At 42.6% G+C, this 27,027-nt stretch overlaps 1 protein-coding gene across 3 annotated transcripts in view; it reads left to right on the forward strand.

Moving 5' to 3' along the window:
- Nucleotides 1-1,008: 1,008 nt before the first annotated feature.
- Nucleotides 1,009-27,027, forward strand: part of LOC119651595 (integumentary mucin C.1-like) — a 58,918-nt gene continuing 32,899 nt past the window's right edge. Inside the window, exons 1-3 of one of the 3 annotated variants that reach the window (XM_038055242.1) lie at nt 1,009-1,243; nt 9,985-10,154; nt 10,220-10,260. In XM_038055242.1, the coding sequence (XP_037911170.1) occupies nt 1,241-1,243; nt 9,985-10,154; nt 10,220-10,260 (214 nt within the window). In that variant the 5' untranslated portion in view covers nt 1,009-1,240. The remainder of the gene's footprint in view (nt 1,244-9,984; nt 10,155-10,219; nt 10,261-27,027) is intronic. The other 2 variants (XM_038055241.1, XM_038055243.1) reach the window with 2 other exon arrangements.

Here is a 27,027-nt window from a genome sequence, read left to right on the forward strand (position 1 = left end):
CTCCATTTCCAGTCAGATATGCCGAATACGATGCAGCCAGATTCCCTGTTCAATATTCACTTGTGCACTTGATACCTTATTGACTGACACCATAAATGCTAAAACCAGTCGCATGACTGAAAAATCGAAGTCAATTTAGGCAATGTATTTTTTTGGTATAGTTGGTTAGCTGTTTACGTAAACACATATGAGTACACTCATGGTTACGTACATCAGTGAACTTAAAATGCACTTTGTGAAAAGCAGTAGCAAGCCAGACGATTCGTCGCTTTTGTACCAATTTTCATTTGACTAATGGCTCAGTTATGATTACTTCTGGAATATTAAATGACTCCATATATTATAATTGTCTAGGGGCACGCATATTTTGTATTAATTCATGGCCCCTTTTCCAGAGTTTGTACTGAAAGAAGCCTCAACTCACCCCGGAAAAGCCATGGACTATGTTTACCTAATATCAGTCGTCAAAAAGGCGTAGCCAAGTATGCTGGAATACTATATATTGCATGTGAGAAAGTAGACTTTGTGAAGGACGAAACTCTCAGTCATAGATACAGCAAATTATCGGCCAATTAATAAAATATGGGCTCTTTGTGTCATATTCTTTGTTACTTCACCGAAACCTGATATTCTCATATGCAACACTTGTCCACCATAAAGTAAGCTCTTTTGTTCACTATCTTGCTTTGTCTAAACCCCACAAAACAAACTTCAAGGTCGCCAATTAGACCCCTACAAAGCCGTCCTTCATTTCAATCTAAACTGCAATTTCCACCAGAACTATCGACCCAACAACACTCAGCCCCATTACCCCCGGGGTACGCATCAAAACATATCGGGAAAGCTACGCAATGCAAATGCACTTGCGTCACGTGAATCAATACCCTCATCAATTTTTAAATGAAAAAGTGCTGCACAGAGCGGAGTCATGCCACCATCAACTGGGACTTTTACCCGAGAAAGTCCACTTACTAACACCAGCCGCGGGGAAAGCATGAATCGATCGTCTTTCATCACTAAATATTCATCATGGGACAAAAACCACCGGGAAATACGTGCCGTTCTTTATTTGCTCACAAACTATCTTTAAGCTTTTATTCTAGTCGAGTATCTGAATCACTTGAGGTTTACAAGAGCGAATCTGCTTGTTGCTTCCGGTTGGATTCTTTCGTTTAACACTTTGTGCCTTGGTGTGTTTATCGTCTCGGGTGTGCGTTGATTTTTATCTAAAAGTGGTGTTATGGTATCTAGATACAATTAATATGACCAGGTTTTTAAAAAAAAATCTTTTTCGTTTAATTTTACGTGGTGACACAACCGTATAGAGACTGAATAACTCCTTTTATCAGAAGAGCCACAATTTTCGTTGATCCACCAAACCCAGTTTGCGCTGTATCTTTAGTTGCATAAAAAACGTACGTCCCATGATGTCATGTTAGCTCGCACTTCCAATTAGCTTATCAATGCGAAAAGTGCGATTTATCTTTTAGTTTATTCAGTAAACTAAAAAGTGAATCAGATTACAATCGAGGAAAGTAAAAAAATTAAGAAAAATCCCATCACGCGCATTTTTGAGGTGCCAAAAATCGACAATATAGCGCACAGTGATGAATCGTCTGTACCCATATTTGCCGTCACATGCATGCATGTAAAGATAGAAGAATATATTTACATACACAATGCATTCATAAGTATCTCATCTCACCTGTAAATTTAAAGAAATAAAAGTTTGAAAGTTTACGCCTGCCTATAAAATTCGCCCCTGAAGCTATTTTCAAAAATTCAAAGCTCATTTGTGGCAACATCAACAGTAACCATTGCCAAATATTAATTATTGGAATTTGCTTCAGGAATCCCAAGAAATAGTTTGATTCTGAGGTTTTGTAGTTTAAAAGCATGAATGAGAATTTATTCTTTATTGCACAAAATTTTCAACAAACTTCATCACGCAATTTAAGATATAGATCCTCCTCTCCAGCAATCTATGATCACGAACGATACCCTACTAAGCCTGCCTTGTTTTAGAATGAATTCTACCATTCAATCGATCAAAGGAAAAAATTATACTCTCTTGTTATAAGTAAGCCAGAAAACAAAAAAAAAAAACCATAAAATTCCAAAAAAGATATTCATTCATCATTAATTTCACCAAATTCGATCAATTTCTAAAATTTGTAGTCACAAACAGAGCCGAAGAGTTCTGCCTACTATTACTTTCTCCCTAACTATTTCGTTGTGTCTCTATTTCGGATCTTTGAAAAAATTCCGGACTGAAGAGAATCTTTCCTCCCCTGAAGTCAGAACCACCTACAAATATACCTGACACCTCCTCGGATCGCCATCATCATCGCCTGTTTCATACTATCCCTGCATGTTTTGTAAGAACATTCTTTTTGTACCTTCACAGAGGTTTACCAATCTTAGAAAAACATAATCTAGGCTAGAGCGGATTCGCACTCACTGAAAACCACCCCTGGTGTCTCCAGCGCAAGCCCCGCGGGGCCACCACTTAGCAGTTACTTCGCGAGCTACTTCTAGTCCTTTGGGCTTTCTTCCTCCTTACCTCCTTCAGTAGTTCCTGTATACTTACAATTGCGGAGGAAACCGTCTCCGCAACTATGATCCCCAGGCTACTCCCAGCACTTGGTTCAAATTTCCTCGCTCTACAGTCTACAGTATGCCAATGCATTCAGGACAATTCGGTGAATCATCCAGCCAAAAGCGATGCAACTGTCTGTAGAAACCACCGTGTGCTGCTGTGGAGAACTGGGTGTTACGGTAGCAGAGTTGGTAAGTATATCATACGGCTCGAACCGTGCCGCATGACCCACACCACCAATACAACCTTATCTGATGATGAGGATATCTAATGGTATCTTCAAAGCCATCAGTCGGTAAACCGAATTTATATGCTTCCGTCTCTGAGAGCTTGCAAATACTTCAGCCTTCACAGGTGACGCGTAAAGCAAAATGGACCGGACCACCCCGATTAAGTGCAACCTTCGACAGTGTTTTGGCCCACAAACATTCGTTAACATGTATCACGTATACACCTATGCTCCGTAAGGATCACTTTATCGTCAATAGTTAGTATCAGGAATTTGATATCCGCATTGAAGACAATCATATGTTCACGGGTTTGCACCTTCACAGTGTTTTTCGCTCCACGGTTCGTTCTTAAGACCACTTCCGTTTACATATCCGCCAGGATCAGCCCGGCCTTTTCCAGACAGGTCTTTACCGCTCTCATTGTCTCCGTCGCGTAAACCTCCATATCCTCTAAATATTTTGTTCTAACAACTACAGCCTGGTCATCGATAAAGTCGAAAATCGTAGCCTTTTCTGAGACGAGAGCAATAAGCAGTATTATACATGAAATTCCACAGCAGGGGACCAATACTGAGCCTTCTGCTACTCTTGCTGTGACGATGTACTCTTTGGGGTCCTCATCCGTCTGATACCAGAGAGTTCTCTCTAATATGTAATTTTCGACCAGACTCATCAAATAACCAGAAACACCCATGTGTACCTAGTAAGCGGAGTTGAATGCGTTTTTAACATCTAATATTAGCAGATATGGCAGCCAAGGGAATTCAGAGCATCATTTATCATATTCGCCATCGTGTTTATTGCATTCACAATAGAGTGGAGGCGTGGAAACCCATACTGATGTTCCGGTAAGCCATTCCCACTTCCGTAGATGAACAGCAGTCTATTGTAGATGACTCATTCCATCATCTTCTATCCATTGTATCCAATAGGCGATAAGATGCAGGATCTCCAGCTTCTTTTTGGCACGCCTCGAAAGTGTTAACTATCCATACCTGGAGCTTTGTTGTCGCTAATTCTGCAACATATTTTCCAGTAGTCTGTCTTCGACAATAGAAGGTAAGACGTCTTCATTGATCTCGGCCCGCATTTGCCTTACGCTGCTCTGGTGATAAGGAGACAAAGTGACAAATTTTTTTTAAAGCGTTGAGAGATTACTCGTTATCATTATAACCTTTTTTTATTACCCTGTAAGCTCCACTGCAAGGGTCTATGTCAGTATCTTCACCCAACCCCCTCCCGCCCCCCCCCCCTTTGTCGTCCACCAAGGCAATCCGGCTGGCATTCTCCTTTTCGAGATCGATTCGTCCTCGATCTTCATGCATCACTAAGAAGGTAGTCCTCATTAATTTGACAAGCAACTTTTTTGACTACAGTGGCCCTCATGCATATAGGTCGACTGTAGACTCCAGGCCGCTTCCTCTAAATTCCAACATTCACGACTATCACTACCACGCGTCGAAATCCCCGCCCAAAGTCCTATCCAAACCCTGAGCACTTAATATCTGCTCATATTCGGCAAGTGTAGCGTTGAGTGGAGCACTCAACCTCTTTCACCTTCTTTCACCTTTTGTGAATCTCCTCAGATGCTTTATTACTTCCTGAAAGACTTGTCCTTCGCAGGTCCATAGTGCGGTTTGACCGAAATGTTGCTACCGTGATTATGACCATCCTTATCTGCTATTTGTTTTAAGTAATCTCTTATCCTCCGAGTACCTGCTGCTACCTGTAATATCTCGATTCTTGGGTCGTCTACAGAGTCCTTGCTGATATGGCATTTCCTGCATTGGTTCCGGCCTACTATTTGCACAGGTCCTTGCTCCCTAAGTTGACATATAACCCAGCCTGTTCCTACTTTCCCTGCTGCCAACATTTTGAGTACTGCCTCCACAGGGAGTCTGATAATGGTCGCTTGTATCCCATCATAGACCTCTTGAAGCCTTCGAAGGCCTCGTGAACCATCGCCTTCGTGGTGATCTCATCTATGTCCTTACAAACTATAGTGGTCTCCGGCCTACTAGCCCTTATGTCGGCTTTCTATTCCAATGACTTTCCGATTTGACTCAAAAATTCTTAAAGTTTCAACATAAGGTTTCCGTTCTGGAACCGTTTCATGCGGCAAGCGTTATTTCCCATATAGGTGAGTTCTGGGTCTGTCTTCACTTTCTTGAGAATGTCCATGTATGACTCTTCATCTCGTTTAGAAGTGATGATAACCTCCTTCGATCGCTTTTTTTCTGGGTGCTACCTCTCTCCAAGTTTCCACATGGTGGAGTTCATTCCTCTTCTCTGGGATTGCGTGCGCCACCTGCTCCAATGTTACCTATCCCGGTGATACATTCAATTTCTCACGCAGCCTCTTCCCTTCTTTCACCTTCCCGATGCCTTCAATCATCTTTCTTTCTGGTCCTTATTATACACCTACCTGATGCGTTTTCCCTGATAAACTTGCACGCTTTCCCTGATAAACTCGCAGAGCCTCTTGATCTTGTTACCCTCAACGATTAAACGCCCTTTCCGTATCCTCCCACTACACTCTTCCCACTGGGGAGTACTTTTAACACTTCAGTACCTCAGTGCCTCTGCCCGTATGTGTATGAATAAGTCCTGCGGCTCCTCTCTTTTATAAAAATGACCAATTTTATCTTTGGGTTTATTCAATAACATGATTTGTTGAAGGTCGAAAACATTGCCGTAGACGATGTTTCACAATAGCATGGAAGCAGTACGAGGTCCTGTGGGATATCCCAGGGGATAATATAATTTTCGAGTCGTTCGTCAGTATCTTACCAGAGCTGTTCTTCCTCCAGCTATCTTTCGACAAAATCCCCACGATAACAGGGAATATCAGCTGCTGCCGGAGAGCGCTTAATTTGATTCAAATGAAGGAAATACATTCGTCACATCCGCACATTATCAGCCAAACCGGTAACCGATAATGACGTCCGGAGTGCAACTTTCGCCATAGTACTTAAAAGATCTATGCCGGAGCAACAGAATTGCGAGTGTTGGTTTACCTGTTCTGCGTTGCATGCTCAGCATAACTCAGCAAAACAGTCCGGTACCATTTTTATCAGACGTTTGATGGCTTTATTAGATTGCTCTTTGAGACCTTAAGGTTTGGTTCCCAATATCCTAATGCGAATTTCAAGTGGTTCTTCTCTGATTGCGGTGAATATTACTTTTATCTCCCAAGGTTCTTATACCTTCAGGGATATTTCCTTCCTCTGGTAGCAAGGTTACGATAGAGGCGGAAAGGTGTAAATCCATCCAAAAGGAGGATTCCAAAATTCTATCCTCTGGGACTAAATGAATAAAAATTAGCATCTAGGCGTGATCCTAAATCCTATAACTGAGGTTAAGAAGGCCCACGTCTGCAAGAAGGCTTTTGTGAGAAAATGTGATCTTCGGCCGAGGATAGTTCATTGGGTGTACATCGCCAGGGTTCGTCCTATCTTAACGTACAATTCTATCTGAGCGAAATTGTGCGGTGTTTCCAACAATTAATTAATTGAAATAATAAAAACTTGGTGTGAATATTTATTCTTGCAAATGCCGATATTTCGGGAACCACTTGTTCCCTTCATCAGTGCTAACAAGTTCAGTGCTAACAACTTGTTAGCATTGATGAAGGGAACAAGTGGTTCCCGAAATATCGGTTTTTGCAAGAATAAATATTCACACCAACGAAAAAGAAACAACAAGTTTTTATTATTTCAAGTACAATTCTATTCTGTAGTGGCCGGCAATGAGGAAGAAAGACAAGAAAACCAAGCGTAATAAATGCCAAAAATCCGCATGGGCAGACGCTACTTAGACTCCGCAATCACACTCTTAATGTACTCCTACCCCCTCTCCACTGGACTCAAATCTTAAGCACGTTGTATTGTGCAGTGCATTGACAATCCTAGAGACCTGTGGCATTATACTCAGTGACAACATCCCCTTGGCTGAATAATCTAGGGGGCACTTTCAAAGCCACTCTCTTCTGAGTTCCTAGTTCCCAGAGTGTCAGCAAATGAGGAGGCCAACATACACCCCAGACGGCCTCTGCTCTTGAAATTTCTCCACTCACACCCCTCGCTTCAAATAGCAAAGGCTCATCACCCGCTACGACAAAAAGGATCCGGGCCTCCCACAAAAAGACTCGATCACGTAAACTTTTAACCCTTGCAAACATGAACAGGAGTGCGATAGTATATATGCGTAAGTCACTGGCCTAAAAGGGACTACACCGCCAGACCCGTCATATTCTGCAAAGCATATTGTCAAAGTTGCGAAGGGGCAGAAGGGGGTCTCGGACACTCTTTATGCCCAGCTCTAGCAAGAGCTAGACTACAGACACAAGGTCTTTATCTCCTTGCGGACTTTAAACAAACATTTAGTGAGGGAAGCCACTATCCCTCATGAACGCTACGAGCTAGCAGTGAAGTTTCGATACATGGGTGCCATTTACCCCTTGGTGGAGTATGTGCCATCGTTCGCGGTTACCTGAAATGCCCTTCAGTTTGTTCCATGGCTTACGAGGAAACCGGCGCTTCTTCTCTACTGTTCTGCGCCAAGTGCCCTTGGGGCGATCCACTCGTCGGCCAGCTTAAAAGAGTGGATTCCACTGCATAGCGTAGCCCGCAATACAATTGTCGCCCCTCCTTTGTGTGTGACTTATCCACAACCACTTCCGCCTTCCGATCACAGTGCGTATGAGTGACAAATCTGTGCGTCGATCAAGTTCTTCGTTTGATTTAGTGTCATGCCAGTGTACACCGATGATAAGTGATAGAAAAGATCTGAGCCAACTAGATTTGGCTTCCCTTGTCCTTCCCAAAACAAACACAATCCTAGAACAATGTGGCATCCAAATGACGCGCCACAGCGTTAATTGAGCTCCACTTATGCCTACTTACCTTCGGCAATTGAGAGGCCTTGTGTTGTCCTTTTGGAAACTCAGTGCTCATAAATATTCTTGTATCAGTTATTGAGAGTTTGTGTCGTTTGTGTAGTTGCTGAACAATAGTCAAATCGCGAGAACGGGCTCCTTCAAATTCAAAATGCCGATGCTTTGTGCCCCTGCAAGCAGATGTAGTAGCGACACACAAGTGAAAGAAAGTAATTTTGAAAGCCAATATAAAAACCTTTCTTGATATACTTATTCAAAATACAGCCCCTAGTCGAAACCCAGCTGACCTTATGGTAGGACCTATGCTCAAACGCAGACGCAAAATACACCCGAGGAACGTATTATCAGAGCCCACCTTGACTTTTAGATCACCTATCACAATCTCACGTTTAGGAAGACTCTCACGAATTGCATGTACTTACCTAAGGAAAGTATTCTTCTTCTCTTCAATGGATATTTAGGTTAATGCATCACACTGCACACTGCCTTATGTCATCGGAGTGCGCTGACCTGACACTATCTCAAAAGAAAAACTTGGTCGGCGCACAGGCTTGTCACTCATACGCCTGTTATCGGAAGACCAAAGTGGCAATGGATAGGTCACCTCTGAAAGAGGAGCGTCAATATAAAATTTTCTGGAAACCCTCGATGGTGTTACTGGAGGAACCAATCATTAACCCTTTTGATGGCCAAAGGTCATAAACTAATTTTGAAATCTGCAGGTTGAATTGACACGTCGACACTGGACTTTCCAGTCGCATCAACAAATTATAAGCAAAGTCTAGGTGGATCCTAGATTTTAAAACCTCATAAAGTGACAGCATCACATTATTTTGCGATATCAGGAGGTGGCATGCAATGTTCTTCGGGCCGGGCGCATATCAAAAAGCTCCGTACATGAAGTTTCTTACATAAAAAAACTCATAAAGTCTGCTTCCTGTTTCTGGTTTGTTAATTCCCCTTGGGAAGTACTGTTCCCATGTACTCAAGGAGAGCCAACAGACCCGAATCTGCAAGCCTCATCTGAGTTTATCTGGTATCAAGGAAACCCGAATATTTCGGACGAAATCCTCCGGTGGCGGTTGCGGCCCATAGTGGGCTCAAGCCTAGAGTCGTGCTCTACAATTCGGCCGCCGTACCTTTTAGTTACGGCAGAGGTGTTAGATGGGCCTGGCGTCCACTGCTATGAATACTGAACCTGCACCCAGTATAAAGAGGCTTTGATTGTGGTCTTTTGATTTGGATCAATCCATATACAAGGAAGACCGTGGGATTATGCCTTCACATCAAATTCTCACGTTACACCCCCAGGACCTTCATATACCTGATTCGATTAAAAAAATCAAAGGGGTGGTTACCAGCATGGACCTGGTTCTAATTTCGGTTTAAGTATTTTATCTTTAGGCAAAGAAAAACAAAACTTGAATATTTGACCATATCTTATCTTGTTCCTGTTGGTATAGGTCCAACACTTGCAGAAACTTATTTACAGAAATAATTAAAATTTAGCGTAGTCTCAACAGTTAATTAAAAATAATGAAAAGGAAAAGATTTGTTTAGAAAAGAGCAGTAGTAGTGGTAACATATTATGTCGATAGAAAGATAAATGAAACAGATACGAGTATCTTTGGTTTAACAGGGAAGCATATGGGAACATACCAAATATATCAGGATAGAGGAATGAAACATTTTAGTCCCCCAGATCTGGGGTGATGTTTGGGGTTACCTATTTCTCAGCTCCTTAATAGTATCCATTGGAGACCTTTGCCTCTCAGGGTTATGCCTTCTAGTATTCAACCAGAATAGTCTGGACATTATATTCTACCCACATTAACAGAAAAATAACATATTCCCATCGTAAAAAATTGGAAAAAATAACTTCCAAACCAGCTTGATGAATATGTAAACCACCAACTTGTGAATGTCTGCAACAGTTGGCTTCGTCATCAAGATCACGGCTAGGTCTTATCACTGTTGCAGGTATCATTACAGAACAATTTGCAACTCTACAGCTTTTCTGGTCGCTTTGTGCGAGCATTCAATGATTGTTATTCACATTAGTCACTGAGTCAACACTTTAATGTGCACGAGGAAATATAGAGCCACATCCAAGTACCAGATCCCCCCATTTTCTCTAGTCAGAGTAGTAAAGTAGAAGCGCCGTGAGCAGCAACGACCCATTCAGTGGACCCAAAGAACCCGAGCTTTTCGCTAGTGTTACTGTTAAAAATCTTCAGCATTCTAAGTGAAATTGTTAGTATCGCGTAGATAACGTTGGCAGTGTAACGTTCGAAATGGCCCGTTCAAAAATGTGCTCACGCGGATCAAATTTCGGTGGATTTTGGTTAACTACGGTTAATTTTATTGTGTTCCTGATGGTATTCAATTCAAATATCTCAAATGGAATGTGTGGCTTGCGAGTGTTACGGTACGATATTAAGGATAATTCAGTGATTGCAGATTGCTATATTTTTAAATTTTCGATATTTCCAGGCAAGCACAAGCAACGGGTGCAAACGATCCAACGAATCAAAGTAAGAATCTTCTATCTTTTTGGTGTTTCAAACAATCACATGATTTCAGTTGAATCTGAATCCATATTTCATTTGCTTTGCATGACTGTTTTTACTTTAATGCATCTTTTTGGAATAAGTAAAATCTTCCAACAATTTCCTTATCATTTGAGTTTGTGATTAACACGTAAAACATGAGCCACAAAAGCCCTTTAACATCAGTTAAACAAGAACAACCAAATTTAAGTGAAAACCGGTTGCCACGGTACGAAAATATCGGTAAATTACACAGCATCATATAATTTAACCAAACCAAAATCAAATCTCGGGTATACCTACTAGACACACCTAAAATGGATAAAAATTTCCAAATAACTAACTAAAGGAAGCAGTTAGGCAAAAAAATGTACAAATACCAACAAGGGCCTCACACTTGTCTCCGACAGACTCCCTGCTTGGTGCTTCTAGGACGCTAACCCGGAACCAGTGGACACTTTACAACAAGCCAAGCCTGTTCAGTGTACGAGCTCACCCTGTTGTTCAGGGAGCCTGCCGTCTCTCCTATCCACTCCCTCTTTTTCGGTTTAAAAATTCCATGAGTGTAACGTGCCTCTCTACTCCACATATCCTCGCTGCATGCTGGCGTTCTAATTCTGCTCGAAGAAGCTCATCCTCATCGCTGTCATGATGCCAAGATATTTCACCGCCGACTTCAATGAGACCATGATTTTACCAACCAGAATAAGGAGATCTGTTTGTACCTTCTAATCGTCGGTCTCCATAATTAGAAAGACCACTTCGGTTTGATCCAAAGTTCATAGCTCTTGGCTCGCCGCGTCTTTCCAGTATGGCGACCAGTGCTGTAAAATCATCGATTTATCCGCCCAAATGCAATTCATCAGTCTCATCATCTCGAGTTTTAGCAGACTATCGCATAAAACATTCCAAAGGTCCCCACCAAGAATAAACCTCTCTGCCGCCCCCCAATGGGGCCTTCATTCTGCGCTGTTCTCCCGGGTCTCATAGAGCAGGATGTGATACTTTAAATTGTCCCTCAATATCCGCAATAGGTTGCCTTTAATATGAAAGAATTTTGCAACGCCTTGAGCAGGTCGCACCATCTCGCAGAATTGAAGGCGTTTTTTACATCTTACATCACAAGGAGCACCACTCTTCGAAAAAACGACTCTCACCGTTTGGGCCATTTTCTCAGTCACATCAATTGTGGATCGCTTCGCTCTAAAGCCAGTCAGTCTTAAGCAGTTTCCCCGCTATGTCCAACACCCTAAGAGAACGGTACACTAACGGCATCTCGGAGGATACCTATGTTTATCAACACAAACCTCTCAATTTCCCAGCGGAAAGAAACAAAAAACGCTGTTAAACATGCATTAATGAAACTGAGTACCAACTCCTGCTTATACTTGAATAAAAATTTCAGCACTTCACTGGACATACCTGTAGGAATACTACGAACTTATAACAATGAAAGTAATGCAACTCACCACGACTGGAAATTCACAGGCAGGAGTGGCTCGCCTATCTGTTATTGGTCTGCGGCGCAAACTTTTCAGAGGTTCATCCACTCTGTCTTGCGAAACCCTAACTTTTGTTTCGTGTACTTGGATGAGGCGACCAAAACGCCTCTCCTTCAGTGTCATTTTTCAACGTCTCCTTGAAACTGGTCTTAAACTTGCGTTGAAAAATGCAAATTCCTTCAACAGCAGGTAAAGTTTTTAGGCCATACGATTTCCCCTAAGGCAATCCACCCGGATCCAGACCAGGTTGAGGCAATTACAGACTTCCCACAACCTAAAATACTCAAGGATCTGCGCAGGTTTTTGAGCATCTTGAATTTCTACCATCGTTTCTTGCCCAAAGTCGCACAACATCAAGCGACCCTTAACTGCTATTTGTCCAGGCCCAAGACCAGAAACTCACGCGTTATTGGGCGATTGACAGAAATCGTCCAGGCATGTGAGCTAACCAAACGACACCTGGCGGCGCTACTCCTGGAATTCTCTCAATCAGATGCAACCCTAGCCGTATTCAACGATGACTCGGAAATCGCAGTAGGTGCTGCCCTTCACCAAAAGATGAACCAAATCTGACAGCCGTTGAGCTTCTTTTCCAAGAAATTAAATTCAACAGAACTGCAGCACTTACGATCGTGAGCTATTAGACGCGTACATGGCAATAAAATACTTCCGATACTCCCTAAAACGCAGACCGTTCACAGTGTTCACGGAACATAAGCCTCTTTCCTTCGCTTTTAAGCAAAAGCCCGACAAAGTGTCGCCTTGCCAACTTCTGGACTTAAACTTCATAAGCCAGTTTACTTCGAACATACATCACGTGATCGGCAAGGACAATATACTTGCAGACGATTTGTCACGGGTTTCAAAGGTTAAAATCCCTCCCACGATCGATTTTTCAGCAATCACTGAGGCACAGAAGGATGATGGAATACTTCAGAGCCTCAGAGACATCTCCAAATATAAATTTCGAGAGTTTCCCCTTTTCGGATCAATCTCCGAAATAGACATCTGACATAGGACACTGAAAGCGGCTATAATGGCACAAAATGACTCTTCGTGGCCGCAAGTCCTACCTTTTATTCTACTTGGCCTACGTATAGCCCATCATGAGGAGTTTGCCGCTAGCTCCACCGAGATAGTATACGGGGAGAATTTGAGACTCCCCAACAATCCTGTGTTCGATACCAGGTCAGCCCTTTCCACCACTGGGCTTTTGCGCTTGTTCCGTGACACCATGGCTAAAATAAAATCACCCCCGCCATTCTGTCATTCTTCGACGAAGGCTAACACTCGAAAGAAGCTGGACGTCTGCACACACGCCTTGGCTCGCGTGAATGCCTAAGGCTTTGCAACCACCATATAAGGGCCCATATGAAATAATGAACAGAGGGAAGCACTGCTTTAGGCTTGACGTCGACGTCGAACAGAGTCTACACGCAAAAATATATGAATGCATGTATTCAATTTCTTGTGGACAAATGCTTCTCGATACTTGCCTCATGTATTGAAGAAAATACGAGGATCGGTTGCTAAGACATTGTCCAAGAACCGCTCTCCAGGAATCCTCCGAATAGTTCCAAAGGCTAATCCCGCGAGTGAACCGCCAAGGTCCTCTTTGATACAGTGCTGCAGTCCAAGGAGAACGATGGGGAGAATCTCTACCCAATGGTCGCTGTCTTGATGACACATGGTGGCAGCTTTGAATGACCGATGCCATCTCTCGATAGCACCATTGTTAGCTGGATGGAACGGTGTTATTTGCGTTCGCTTGCAACCAAGGAGGTCGATGAGTACGGTGAATAGAGCTGACTGGAATTATGATCCTCGTGATAACGCTAGGAGCTCCAAAACGGGAAATCCAAGTCGCGTCGAACATTTCTTCAACGCTTTCTTCAGATTGGTATGCCAAGGGAACAGTCTCGGCCCACCGCGAGGGCCTGTCTAACGATGTAGGACAATAGCGATAGCCTCGTTACGCTAGATCCAACTATATGAAGATGAACATGGTAAAAACGATGGATATGAACGGGGAACTCTTGGACATTGGTAATACATAGCTAAAAGCTCGCGATCATAAAGGCTGTATCTCCGTTCGGCGAGTGATAACATCTTTTGGAAGCAAGCGAGTGGTAACCACATATCGTGTTGATATTATTCCAATAAGGCGCCTATGACTGCATCCGATGCACCGGTAACCAAGCCGAAGCTAATTGATCGGGCGGCTTCGAATCTCCGCGATTTCGAATCCACAGTATAAACGCGAAATGGTTCTCGCACCTTTAGAATCCGATCTGCCATCTCCAACAGGTGCGTATGATCAGTTACCTCCGAAATACTACGAATAGCCTGAAGATTGGCTGGAAGACATTGCAGCCAAAGAGATTTAAGGATACTGTCCACGACTTTGTTACCTCCATTTAGTTTCATCAAGCGGGGTTTTTGGTCCCCGTTAGGTATTTGCCGGGCTTCTGAGCAATGCGGGAAGCCATTTCTCACTTCGAAGGAAATGTAATGATGATCACTGTCCGTGAAATTTTCCAGTTCTCTCCATCGTTGCATGGCTGACACTAAAGACGTCTTAACGAAAATCACATAAGGGAGGAGTGCTACCGATGTTTGGGACAATAAGTCCAGACAATCTGGTTGAGCCATGCCCCCTTCGAGGGCTCTGGCATCAAAGTCCCGTCCAAGTAGAGGTCTCCCTTCCATTTTTCGAATCCCGACCTAGATTCATTCAGTGTGAAATACACACTAAAAAAAGGCCTGATTCGGACAATGAACTCAAAGGAAGACATCTCTTATCTTTCACCCGGATAGTAGCAGTGCCAGAGATGTCGACATACCACGGTGCAGAACTAATATCTCGGTACTGCTTGCTGAGAAGCGACAAGCGAGCTCTTCTTTCGTGCATTACCTGTCACCTTTCATCACTTTTTGCAACTCTTATTTGAAAACCTGGCAGCTGGTCAATTTTTGTCCTCTGGAGTTGAGAGGTGTAGCTCCTACCATGAGGCTGCTCACATCTGGGCATTCCCTTTTCATCGCTTCCTCCACCTCTTGTTCATTCGCCAGACAGTCTAGATTCCTTATTTCGATGGTGAACTGGGTTCTAAAGTAGAAGCCTATGCTTTCGTGTCTAGAATGCTTTGGATTGTCCCACAGACGTACTCCTTTTTCCGTCTTTAGCCAAAATTCGGCAAGTATACCGCCGGTTCGAGTTTGTCCAATAGTTTTGACGTCTATCCCAGCGTCTTCTGGTTTAATGTTATATTGGATATCTCGAAAAACTTCCGCCAGAAATTTCCTCTGATCGTGATTTGCCCCTTATCCTTTACTTTGGCAATGATATTGCCGTCGTTCGACTTTGTTACACCTGCTGCTTTGTCCAGTTGTCGTCTTTGGCGGCAGATCTACTCTGTTTTCGCTCTGACTGCATCTACTAATTGTCGGTTCTTCCTCTGGTGGTCTGAGGATGCCACGTTTTTCACAACTAAGTGCTACACTAGTCATTTGTTTTTTCCTCAGCTCCTCTTCGGTGATCTTCCAGGGGTTTCCTTGATGTGTAATAAGATCCAGGGGTTCCGCCACCTCCATTGTGTTTTTTTTGACATCCATAGAGATGTTCCGCTGAACGATTATAGCCGCCTTCGTTTTCTGTAAGACCACCCCGCACTTCTTGAGAAATGGTTTTCCTCTGTCCCTATTCTTCCAGATGAGGCCCATCGTCGGGCGAATTTGTCAATCTTTCATCCAGACAAGGGAGTGTCACGCATTTGAGCGCAATAGCGTCCCTTCTTTTTGGGCACCATTACCTTCCACGGGGCTACTAGGCGTCAACTTGGTGCAGGAAGGTACCGGAATGCCACAGCTGTCGGCTCATATACAACATATTCCGAAAAGTCAGTTTCAAACATTCAGGGCATGTTCCTTTGCATGGTATCTACTACAGGAAAAATAAACCCAATATCCATGTCCCTCAAATCTTTCGGGGCGGAATTGCAAATATTATTCTTGCAAAACTCTTCAGATAACTTATCAAATTAGGTAAAAATTGTTCAGATGAGAATCTTTTTTTAATCCCTAAGCTCAGCACTTCTTCAAGAAATATATAAATTAAATTACATTAAAAAATTCAATTTCATCCCCCGCAGTTCCACTCAAAACGCTTGTATTGAACTAATCATGATAACTATCTAACTATCAATAATCAAGAAAAGAATTGTATCTAGAAAGCTGTCATTCACAAGATTGAATCTCCTACCCCAAATAACCAAAAGTTGTAGTGGACTTTTCTGAATATAGACACCAAATTACCTATCAAACCACTTTAACTACCCAATAAATAAATTATAAACCAATTTTACCAACAAATTGGTTAATAAAGTCATCTTTAATCAAACGATTTGTAAGTTGAATAGATACTGGTTTCCAGCATGTCATTGATTACTCCAGGGTAATATTTCTAATTTATAATTCAAAGTATTATCTATTCAGGCAAAGTTAACTGCCACGTGAGGGGATTTTTGCAATAAATATTCATCGTCACCACTGCATTGCTGGTGGTTCAATCTTTTATGAATCTTGACCACCATTAGAATGTATCTTCATTAGTTTTCCGTAGCTTTGCATAATGAATTTGCATTTCTGTATTTAAATTTTTTACAAGATTTATTACAAGGTTTTTTCCATTCATTTCTGCTTATTATGTCGTCACTAATCTGACATTGTTGAACTTTTTAATAAGTAAATGACCCTGTTGAACTCCGATCGTTCAAAAGTCGATAAAAGAACAGTTTTGAAAGTAAAATGCAGTTTAGATCTAGACTGACCTAAAAGTTTAGAATGGCTATTTGCGACTTTAAAACCAAGCGGAATTTTCTTATAATTCTACTGAAAGTCATCAATTAAAATTCTACCAGAGAAACAAATTGGAAAAGAATCTCCCGCACAGAATGCCTCCTTCGACTCATCCCGTCCTCCCAGCAGCTTGCATCTATTGTATAAATATGGCAACAAATCGCCTTCTTCGCTTTACCCTAAAAAAGGATGAGTAGATGAAGGAAGGTACTTCTTGAAAGATTGAGTTTTGCTCCTCCATAATGTAGCCTTCTACCTTTTTGTAAGCCCCACCAAAATTGACCCATCCTAGGTAATAAGCTGTGGAAATAAGTCGCATCTGAACGAGTTCTTTTTAAGGATTTTGTTATTGCCTAGATGATATTTACCCATCGCAAAAGCACAAAGTAGCCCAGTATGATGTGGGAGGCTATTTCGTCCTTTCTGTTGCAAAGTCTACATGTCGGGTTTTCATGATAAATCTCCATCGCGAAAGTGTTTCCACAAAGGACTATCATTCCTTCCACCAACAGGAAGAGAGAAGGAAGTGAGTTTTTTAATGTAAAGAACCTCCTGCCCACCACTGGTCAAGCTCAATCTCCTTCTCGGAAAGGAGAACACGCGCTCAATTTACAAAATGGCTCCATCTGTCAGCGCTCCCCTCCGACAATGTTGTCCTGATAGTGCTTGACTGTGTTTAATTATTAGCGAATCCTATATCGCTTTCCACAGGCAAAAAAAAATGTAGTCAGCTTTGTCTACCACCGGAATGCAAGGTACACAGTCAAAGGATCAGACCTTCCCAATCTTGAAAGCCACCATTAAAAATCAAACCCTAATCAATCTCACCATGGTTTTGGTTCAACCATGGACCTGAAGTCCCGATGGGCCATGCAGTCCATCAGCTGGTTTCCTCCTTTCCAAAATAGATTTTCTACTTAATTAGTGTATGTTACTGTTCTTCACGAATAGCCACCTGCTTTGAGTCCTGAATGTTGTACTAGTTGTCACTCTTATATTCCTTGGCAAGGAGATCGACGGCGATTCCCAGTATAAGAGGTCACCCGCAAAGCTCTTCGTCTGTGTACCTGCTCAAACTGTTTCCGATACACGTCCTTGCTAAGAGCATCAGCTCATACTTCGGCACTGTAGAGCAGCACGGAGTGCGTCGCACTAATGAGAAAGAGTATCTTGTTTGAGGTAGACCAAAACTCCTGCTGCAGTTTTGTCCGTCGTTGCTTCAATTTGCTTGAAAAAGCTTACCTTCTAGTCCAGTGTCAATCCGAAGTACTTAACTTTTGACTTTACCACTATAATTGTCTCACGCACGTCCGACAACTAGCACCCCATCATCATCTGCATAATCAACCAGGGGCGATTTTTCTGACACGTTGTCTCAGCAGACTGTAGAAAAGAGCGTTCTAGTCATCCGGCCCTAGTATGGACCTCTGTGTTACCTTCGAGAAGATCTCCAACATACTCTGGCGATCCAATATCCACAAGAGATAGCCTGGCACATGACTAGGCAGCATCTTAAGAAATTTAAGATGTTACTGACAACAAACGAGGAACATTTCCCCTCGAAATCGGCAGGTACGAGCCTCAACTGGATGAACCGCTTCCATTGCCTCCATGACAACGTCCACTGAGTATGTCAAATATACAAACTGATCGGGATGCTGACAGCAAGTTGAAGTCTGCTTTGCCTTCGCTCATCAGCGCAAGCTTCACCACTTTCGACTGAGAATGATCCCCTTCAAGCAAGCGTTGAATGTGTGGAAAAGTAGGTTCGGTCGATGGTGGAATAGCAGTTTAACCGCATCTTCTGGAATGCCGTTTCGTATTGGTGCCGTCTTCCAACACTTTCAGGGTGAAAGTGGCCAATCAACCCAAACGAGAGCGTGTTCAGCTTTTTTTTATCGCGCTACGGAGTCCTCATTTAATCGATCTTCACTTTTTAACACTTGTTACCTCTTAATCGTTTGAATGCTGTGCCGAACGGCGGGTCCTTAATTTCCGTTAAGCACCAATATCTAAAGAGCTTGTTGCGTGTGCCCTCCGTGGCGAAGAAACCCCGCAAGGCTTCATTATAGGTTCGTATTTGAATTTACGACAATGTCAGCTGCAGTCCTGCCACCCTCAAACTATCGACCCCGACTCTGCCTATAAGAATTTCGAGTCTCCCAATGTTACACCGCAAGTACTTCCTTCGGAGCCTGAGGGGCGGAACGACTTGGTGCAGGCTACCCGTATTCGTATCCTATATACTACCCAACCAAGGTTGATTTTCCTACTGCTGAGAAGCACCCCCGGATTGACATCACAGTGAGTTTTTCGTCGCGAGAATTTTCAGTGAAGATCCGGGTATTGGTTACCTCTGGATATTCACACTTGGTGGTCCTTTCTGTAAGACAGTTAGGATCTCGGATTTTGAAATATCAGATAGACGTTAACCTGGAAACCTAGGTTATCCTCGGGCCTAATCCAACACCTCTCCCATCCTTTATTTTCCATATGGAAGCCACATCCACTCCATTACCTTCAAGGTATCTGCGGTCCGCAAAGTATTTTCCGTACTCCCAGAGTACGCTTGTTCTGCGGATCGTCTGTTACTATGCATGCCCGCCTGTAGCTCGTTTTTCACATCTCGACTGACGTTTTTCTGTAGGAACGACGTTTTTCTGAAGGAAGATTACATACCACGTGTGCTTCTCAGCTACCGCATATTTCCGGATAAGCCTTTCCTGTTCCCCTGTGGCAAGAGTAATGTACTGCTCTCCCATTCAACCTACTTCCAAAACAACCTGCTCAAATTCAACAATCTCCTCTGGGCCCCTTTCTTAAATAAGAGCACTGCAGAACACTGAGGTTGTCGTCTTCGCAGTGGAAGCAGCATCACAAGACTCTCTCATTAGATGTTCCGACGTAGTGAGACCAAATGTAGCCGACTCCTCCTTTTTCCCTACTATCTTCGCTTTTTTGGTCTTCTTATTCTCCATGGAATTTGTACCAGCGTATCGTGCAAGGCAACAAGTCGCAGTCATCAGAAAAGGAAGCATACTTCATCGGTGACTGAGGACATTGAGCAGCTCATTCAATGTACCGTAGAAACATACAGATTGGATGCTTTGAATATAACAGTGACTGCCTGGCCTATGGATGTATCATATATCAGACTTTTTGTGCTGATATACACCAACTGAAGTGAAATATTCCGTTAGACGTGGACATTGATTATAATAGGTCGCTACGGTCTGAGTGCTGAGAGACTACACCTCTTCCCGATCTCATACATACATCCGCGAGAGCAAAACCCCTACACCAATTTCCCGAGGCCTTACCTACATTTAGCTGATCCAAAAACTCAGGCATAAATCAATGCTAGCTAGGGGTGATGCGGCCAACTAATACCAGTTAAATGCACACTACCCAACTAAGGTCTCAAAATGGCTTGTATTCATCTGAAAATCTCCATACAAGTATCAGGTGGCTTTGAGAAGATTAGTCGACAAATGACCACGAGTCTTTTAGGATTAGGCACTTAATAATCTTTACCAACGTGTGTCCCCGGAAAACCCACTCATGGAACTAGCACGAACTCTCGGACAAATGACGACCATATTCCAGGTGGAGATACACGACTGCCAAAAAGTGTTTGCAATAAAATTTATGGGGTCGCATCATTCAAATCTGTTTAGGTCGTTTAGGCAGCGTTTCAGCACTAAATAACAACAACATGTCAGGCTACCTGATATGGAGTTGCATTTAGCCGATTGCCGCGGGTGTCAGGGCACTCGATTGTCGCTGTTATTGGGGAAACTGACAGACTTGCTCGCTAAGGATCTGGCTCCACAATGCTGGAACCAGAGTCAGTATTTGACGCCAGAGCATCTGCTGCCAGGTAAAGCGGCAGAGATTCGCGCTGACTAATGGAGAAATCTGAATTCTTCCCGGCAGACGAAAACCCCTAGAACGGCATTTTCATTGTCGCTTAAGAAGTAGAGCACGAAACGCCGATAGGACAATGCTCCTTAAACTACGAGGTGGCCCTGCATGTGCAGTTGCGCAGCCCTCTCAAACCTTAGACGAAGATGCCTCGGAAAGATGTTCGTCAAAAAAATCTGAACACTCTCTGCCTCTTGAAGATGTTCTGAGATTCGGTTCGAGAGGCCATTGAATACTTCCGCCGTTTGGGCTTAACCTCAGAGTCCTTCTAAGACACGGATTGACTTTGGTACCACAGTCGGAGCCCCGTTGTGACAAATAGCAAAGGTACAAGTTTATACTGAGTGCATCGCTCAGTATTCATACTGGTAGATGCAAGACTTATCTGAGCCTTGCCCGAACTAAGGAGTATGACACCCGAGTTGTATTGCGCAACTGCACGTTCAAGACCCGAAAGTCTCTATTCGCGATCTGGGCGTGATCACAATACTAATGATACCAGATAACCTCTGGTGAGACTTCGTGGCCGATAAGTCCCCGTGTGGACTTGGGTCGGATCTAGCCGATCAGGCCTTGGAACATTCGCCTACTGCATCGCGGTCAGCAAATCGAAGCGAAAACCACATTTCCCAGTGTCACCACGTGGAGGTTCATCTCAGCCATTTGGTTTTGATTCGGACGACAGCTTTGTTGCCTCGTCTGCCTCCTCGTAACATTAGAGCACCTTCTCTAAAGACAGAGAGAGAGTCATAGCTACTATCTAAAAAAAATTGTTGGCAGTGGTTGCAGTCAGAGAGTTATAAGCGTTACCTAAGAAAAATTGTTTTGAGTGGCCGCGGTATGTGCATTCTATGTTTCACTGCCTGCTGCTTTTACTGAATCTGGGATAGATGTGATGCAATTTATGAAACGTAAGCAATTTCCCAGCTTGCTTCCCTTACTGCATTTACTGCAGTTGTCTCAGAAAACCAGTTGTCAATGCATCAAATATGTGGGAGCTTGTGCATCACACAAACTTATTGAAATCAGTTGCCATTGATCACGTTATCTGTCTGCTTGCCGGTTTTTCGGAAATCTTCCAAAAAATATTGGTAAATATATAACTAGCGTCTTGACATTACGAAAGTACCACAAAGCAGCTAGCTAGATAGATTTACCTCAAAATAACTCGTTTAACTAACACAAATTGACTGCGTTCGTAACCGAGCCCGCCTGGTCTCCCTTACTTTCCTCATTTTGTGCTTAGCAGCAAGCGCACCCCCACCATATGTTTTAGTGCTAATGTGTTAGTTGGTGTTTCTTCAAGGCTCTGTCTTTCATCCATCAAACTGGTCCAATGAAAATTAACGAACTACAGATCTTCTGGGGCACCGCTGGGACGGGTCCTAGAAGGAAAGCTAGCTGGAGGGTAGGAGGCTGATGTTCTCTTTATCCGACAAACTAATTGATTGGCGGACCTGCCAGACGATTTCTCAAAAAAAATAGATTTTAGGATAACTCCACTGTTGTGTTTGAAAATAGTCAACAATAATAGTCCTTACAGTCTGCCAGGTTTATTCACTCGCACTAGGTTCTATTTGCATGACTAAGGAAGGATTCCATTTAAGAAGTTAATCTTGGACAATAAATAGTCATCAAATATTTCCACCGTAGACTTAGCAGCCAGCTTAAGGTCCTTATTTAGTATACCCTCACGTGTCGGTTCCTCCTCGCTACCCACACTGGTCCAAATATCCAGTAGCCCTTTCCTTACTGCTACAAGTACATATTGCCATCGCTTCAAAAGGGCTTAACGAAATGACTCCAGAATTTGTAGAGAAGTGAGCCTTCGGAATCTTCCATCACAAGCTATCTAAAAGGGTCCCTATTGGCTCGATACATAGCTAGCTTACGGTGTTTCCAAGCGTTTTGCTTCTTGATCAGACCCTCTGCCGAGAAATATGTATCTTCCCGGCATTGATAAATTGATTGCATGCACGCTATACACTCGGTTGTAGGAAGGAGCCCACCCGAAGAGGGACTCCGGCCTACCTCTCTGTTTGTTTGTTCATCTATTTGCACCCGCACCTTATGTTGTAAATTTTGCACCTACGGGTTTCATACCAGTAGGTATGGTGGGAGGGAGGTGTAATGTTCGAGTAAAAAAGCACCGTAGCCTACATAACGGCGAAATCTATTAGGTTGTTGCAAATGAAATGGCCGTTTTTGTAGTAAAACTTGAAACGACTGTAAAACTTATAGAAATTTATTTATTTAATCAAAATAAGTTCCAATCGATTCAAAACACTTCTCCCAGCGAGATTCAAGAGCATTTATGCCAGTTTCGTAGAAGTCCAACTGTCGGGTGTTGATAAATTTGTCGAAGGCAATTTTGACAACCTCTTCGTTCCTAAATTGTTTTTCCGCCAAAAAAAAATGATCCAAATGCTTAAAAAAGTGGTAGTCGATTGGCGAAAGGTCCGGTGAATATGGTGAATGAGGCAGAGTCTCATACTTCAATTCGTTCTACTTTTGAACCGTTGTTTTGGAAACATGAGGTCGTGCATTGTCGTGAAGGAGTATCACACCATCTCTGTTGACCAATCTCGGCCGTTGAATACCCAATTTTTGGTGCATTTCCTCGAGTTGGGCACAATATTTCTGGGCATTTATCGTTTCTCCAGATGCCAAGAAAGAATAGTTGATAACTCCACCTCTAGACCACCAAATACTCACCATTACCTTCTTCGGATGGAGGCTCGGTTTCGGCATGTGCTTCGGCGGCTTATCAGCGTCTAGCCATTGTGCTGATTGGCGACGATTGTCGTATAATATCCACTTTTTATCACATGTCACTATTCTGTGCAAAAAGGGATCGGTTCTGTTGCGGGTGAGTAGAGAACTGCAAATTTCCATTTGAAGTGCCATGTTTTGCTCCGTAAGAGCATGCGGAACCTATTTGCCGAGCTTTTTCACCTTTCCAAGTTGTTGCAAGTGCCGGGAAACTGTCGAATAGTGTACGCCCATTTTCTCTGCAATATCCCTCACAGACTGACGTGTGTCGGATTCGGCTAGCAAACGCAGCTCGTGGTTGTCAATCGATGGTGTCCTGGATGTCCACGTGACTCACTTTGAAGGTTTACGTCGCCTGACCGGAATTTTTCGAACCACGGCCATACGGTTCGTTCGGGTACCGTATCAGCTCCAAATGCGCTGTTAATGTCTTTGGTCGCCTCCGCCGCTTTATGATCGAGTTTGAACCTATACAGAAAAAGTATGCGTTCTTGGTTCTTTTCCATCCTTTTCTTCCTTTCTATTCCCTGTTATCCCAACGATGATCAAAATTGAAATGACTCCTTGATTAAATGTAGGAGTATTTAGACTTCAATATTCAACACCAACAGCGCCAACTGGTGGTGGTTTGATACACCAAAATCGCAACTAACTTCACTTGATTGTCAAAACAGCCATTTCATATGCAACAACCTAATAAAGCGATACCACAACCGAGTGGTTGTGGATAAAATTCGGCTTAACAGGTTGCGGTGACCCGTCCAACCTAATCCGTATGGATGAGGATGATCCAGCCCGGAAAGGGTAAAGTCAATATCTTTGGTAAAAAAAGAAGATGAGGCAGGCCCTGCCTGAGATGGAGCACTAACGTAAGTGAGGACATCAGACAGCTTTTAGGGATATCGAATTGGTGGACCTCGGCACAAAACCGGGAGTTCCGTACTAAGGCAGGCCTAGAATGGATACTGGTTCTTGCACCGTTGATGATGAAAAAGGAACTTGGTATTATCGTAAGAATTAAACTATTTCATTTGATAATCCCAGAGATTCCATTAAAAGATATTAATTAAGGTTTCATTATCGAAATATCTTGGAATTCCAGATAAAACGATGAGTGACTTCATTTATTTACAATAATTTAATAATAGAAATAATTTCCAATAAAATTATTGATATATTTCCGCCAAATGTTCTGATACAAACATGCACGTACTAACACAAACTATCTTTATTCTAATCTTATCAAATAGCATTCGTCACTGCAACTGTTCAACAGAATCGATTAATTAAAAATTCAAATTCCCACACAGATGGGAATCAATAATCATTCGAGTCTGCATTTGAATTGAAAACTAAATATTGCATAGAACCTTATATTCAATAAGTTTATCATATAAAAGATACTTTGCATAATTCCTCCCCAGTAACACTCGTTTGCTTACAAGAACATTTTATTAAGATTTTATTGTAAAACCTTACCAAGATTCAGCAATTAAACTTAATTTTTTATTAACATTTCAAGTACTTGTTAAAAGAATTTAAAATTTATTTTCATGAATTTATTAAGAAATTTTTATCTAAAGTAGAATAAGTTTTTATACAAACAAGATAGTCGCATGGTTTCCATTGCAAAGTGTTTTATTTGCTTCAATTACGCAAATGAGAAAGTTTTTGTCGAAATTCCGTCGTATGAATTCAGATATTACACAACTCAGACAGTTGATAACAACAAACGCAACTATCTTTACGTATTGACCCTAATTATCTATAGTCACGATTTATTGACTATTGAAATTCTCTTTGAAATATTAGATTTAGTGTTTGCGGAATGCATTAGACTAGGCTAGATATCTTTAGCTATAAATATGTCTAGGATGAAAATGGAGCTTCATCGATGTCATATGATACTAACAAACTATATCTAAACTTTAGATAATTTTATTGTTAATTCAAATAAATGATAAATTCTCCCTTGGGTTGGTTGGGAATATGCAATCAGAGTATGGAATTCCCATATAGATATAAAGATATTCTCATATTTATATCTAGAACATGATTAATTCGAGACCAAATTATAATACAATTCACCAAAGTATCAAAACATTAAAACCCACAAGAAAAATATGCGGAAATTTTGCATATTTTCGCGGCCTTTTGTATAATCTTGAAAAGCCTAAAATACGCACAGATATCCCTGTTAATCTTTGCGACTATTTCCTGGCGGTTTGCGACAAAATTTTAAGAAAAACAAATCCAGCAGTGGAATTATGTGAAAATAGGATGTAACAGATACTTTTCTGTCAAAGTTCAGATAGATAATTGTTTGCTTCAACAACTGTATGCATGCAATGATGTATAGAGTCTATAGTATCAGGAACTTTGTTTTTAAAATCGGTTCAATGGCTGTCTTTCTTTTTTTTTTTTTGAGGAAGTGAAAATCTTCTAAAAACATTGCTCTGGACACACTTGTGTGTGGGATTGATTTTTGCCCACTAAAACCTCCCCCCCCCCCCTCCAGCTCCCTCCCTGTCCCGCGGAACCCGCGATATTACACCACGGGGCGGAGGCAGCTCACTCTAGCTTGGTCACCTTTCTTGTATACGCGGCGTACATAACTGCGCTTTTCTCCTACCGTCTGCCTTTCGCAATTCGTTCTGGATAGATGCAATCATGGAATTGGCAGCATCCCAATCCTCTTGACGTGCTACCATTTTCGGCACCAGATTTTCTAATACCAGTACCTCTCCTAGAGTCTCCACTAGATTACTCCTTTCTTCAACAAATCTCGGACAGTGGAAGACTACATGCTCTCGGTCCTCCGGGACGCCATCGATCGGGTGAGGTCTCCAGTTTAAACCTGTGCAGGTATTGACGGTATCTTCCGTGCCCTTTGAAAAACTGGGTGACAATATAATTAATCTCACCGCGTCGTCTCCCCAACCACTCCTTGATGGCAGGGATGAGCCTTGAGTCCACCGACCCTTTCCCGAAAGTTCCCACTGCTCTTGCCATATATTTATGGATCTCTCCCTCTTAGCGTTCTTCGTCTGCGATAAGGGACAGATTGGCTTCGCATGGTATATGTTTTCCATCTCATCTGCCTAGATGTCAATCGGGATCAATCCTGAGATGACAAATGCTGCATCATCTGAGACAATCCTAAAGACAGAGCATACCCTCAGAGCTGTCGTACTTTACACTGCACTCAGTTTATTGGCGTTAACTGACATCCACAACGTCTCCCTCCAAACTAGATTGAGGTCATCACCCTGGCCATAAGCAACCTAGAGGAATAATGTGGTCCTCCTACGCTCGGCATCATCCTTGCCAGGACCATACTTGCAGTGGATGATTTGTCGCAAACCTACTGCCCGTATTGCCTATAAATGAGCTTCCTATCTATCACCACCCCCAAGTATTCGGTCGGCTTGGAAGTGATGATATGATTACCAATTCTAATGCAGGCGTAATTTCTCTTCCTGCGCTTAATGATGAGACGCAAGAGACAAACCAGCTCTCTGTAGCCAACTTTCAATAGCGCCGATTGCCTCACCTGAGTATAATTCACCATCTTCGAGATGCTTTACGACAACAGCCAGCGCTATGTCATCAGCGTAACCCACCACCGTGGCTTTCTTCGAAAGGGGAAGATTAAGTACACTATTGTACATGAAGTTCCACAGTAGCGGGCCCAATA

The sequence above is a fragment of the Hermetia illucens genome, chromosome 3 (genome assembly GCF_905115235.1).
Source record: "Hermetia illucens chromosome 3, iHerIll2.2.curated.20191125, whole genome shotgun sequence".
Classification (NCBI taxonomy): Eukaryota; Metazoa; Arthropoda; class Insecta; order Diptera; family Stratiomyidae; genus Hermetia; species Hermetia illucens.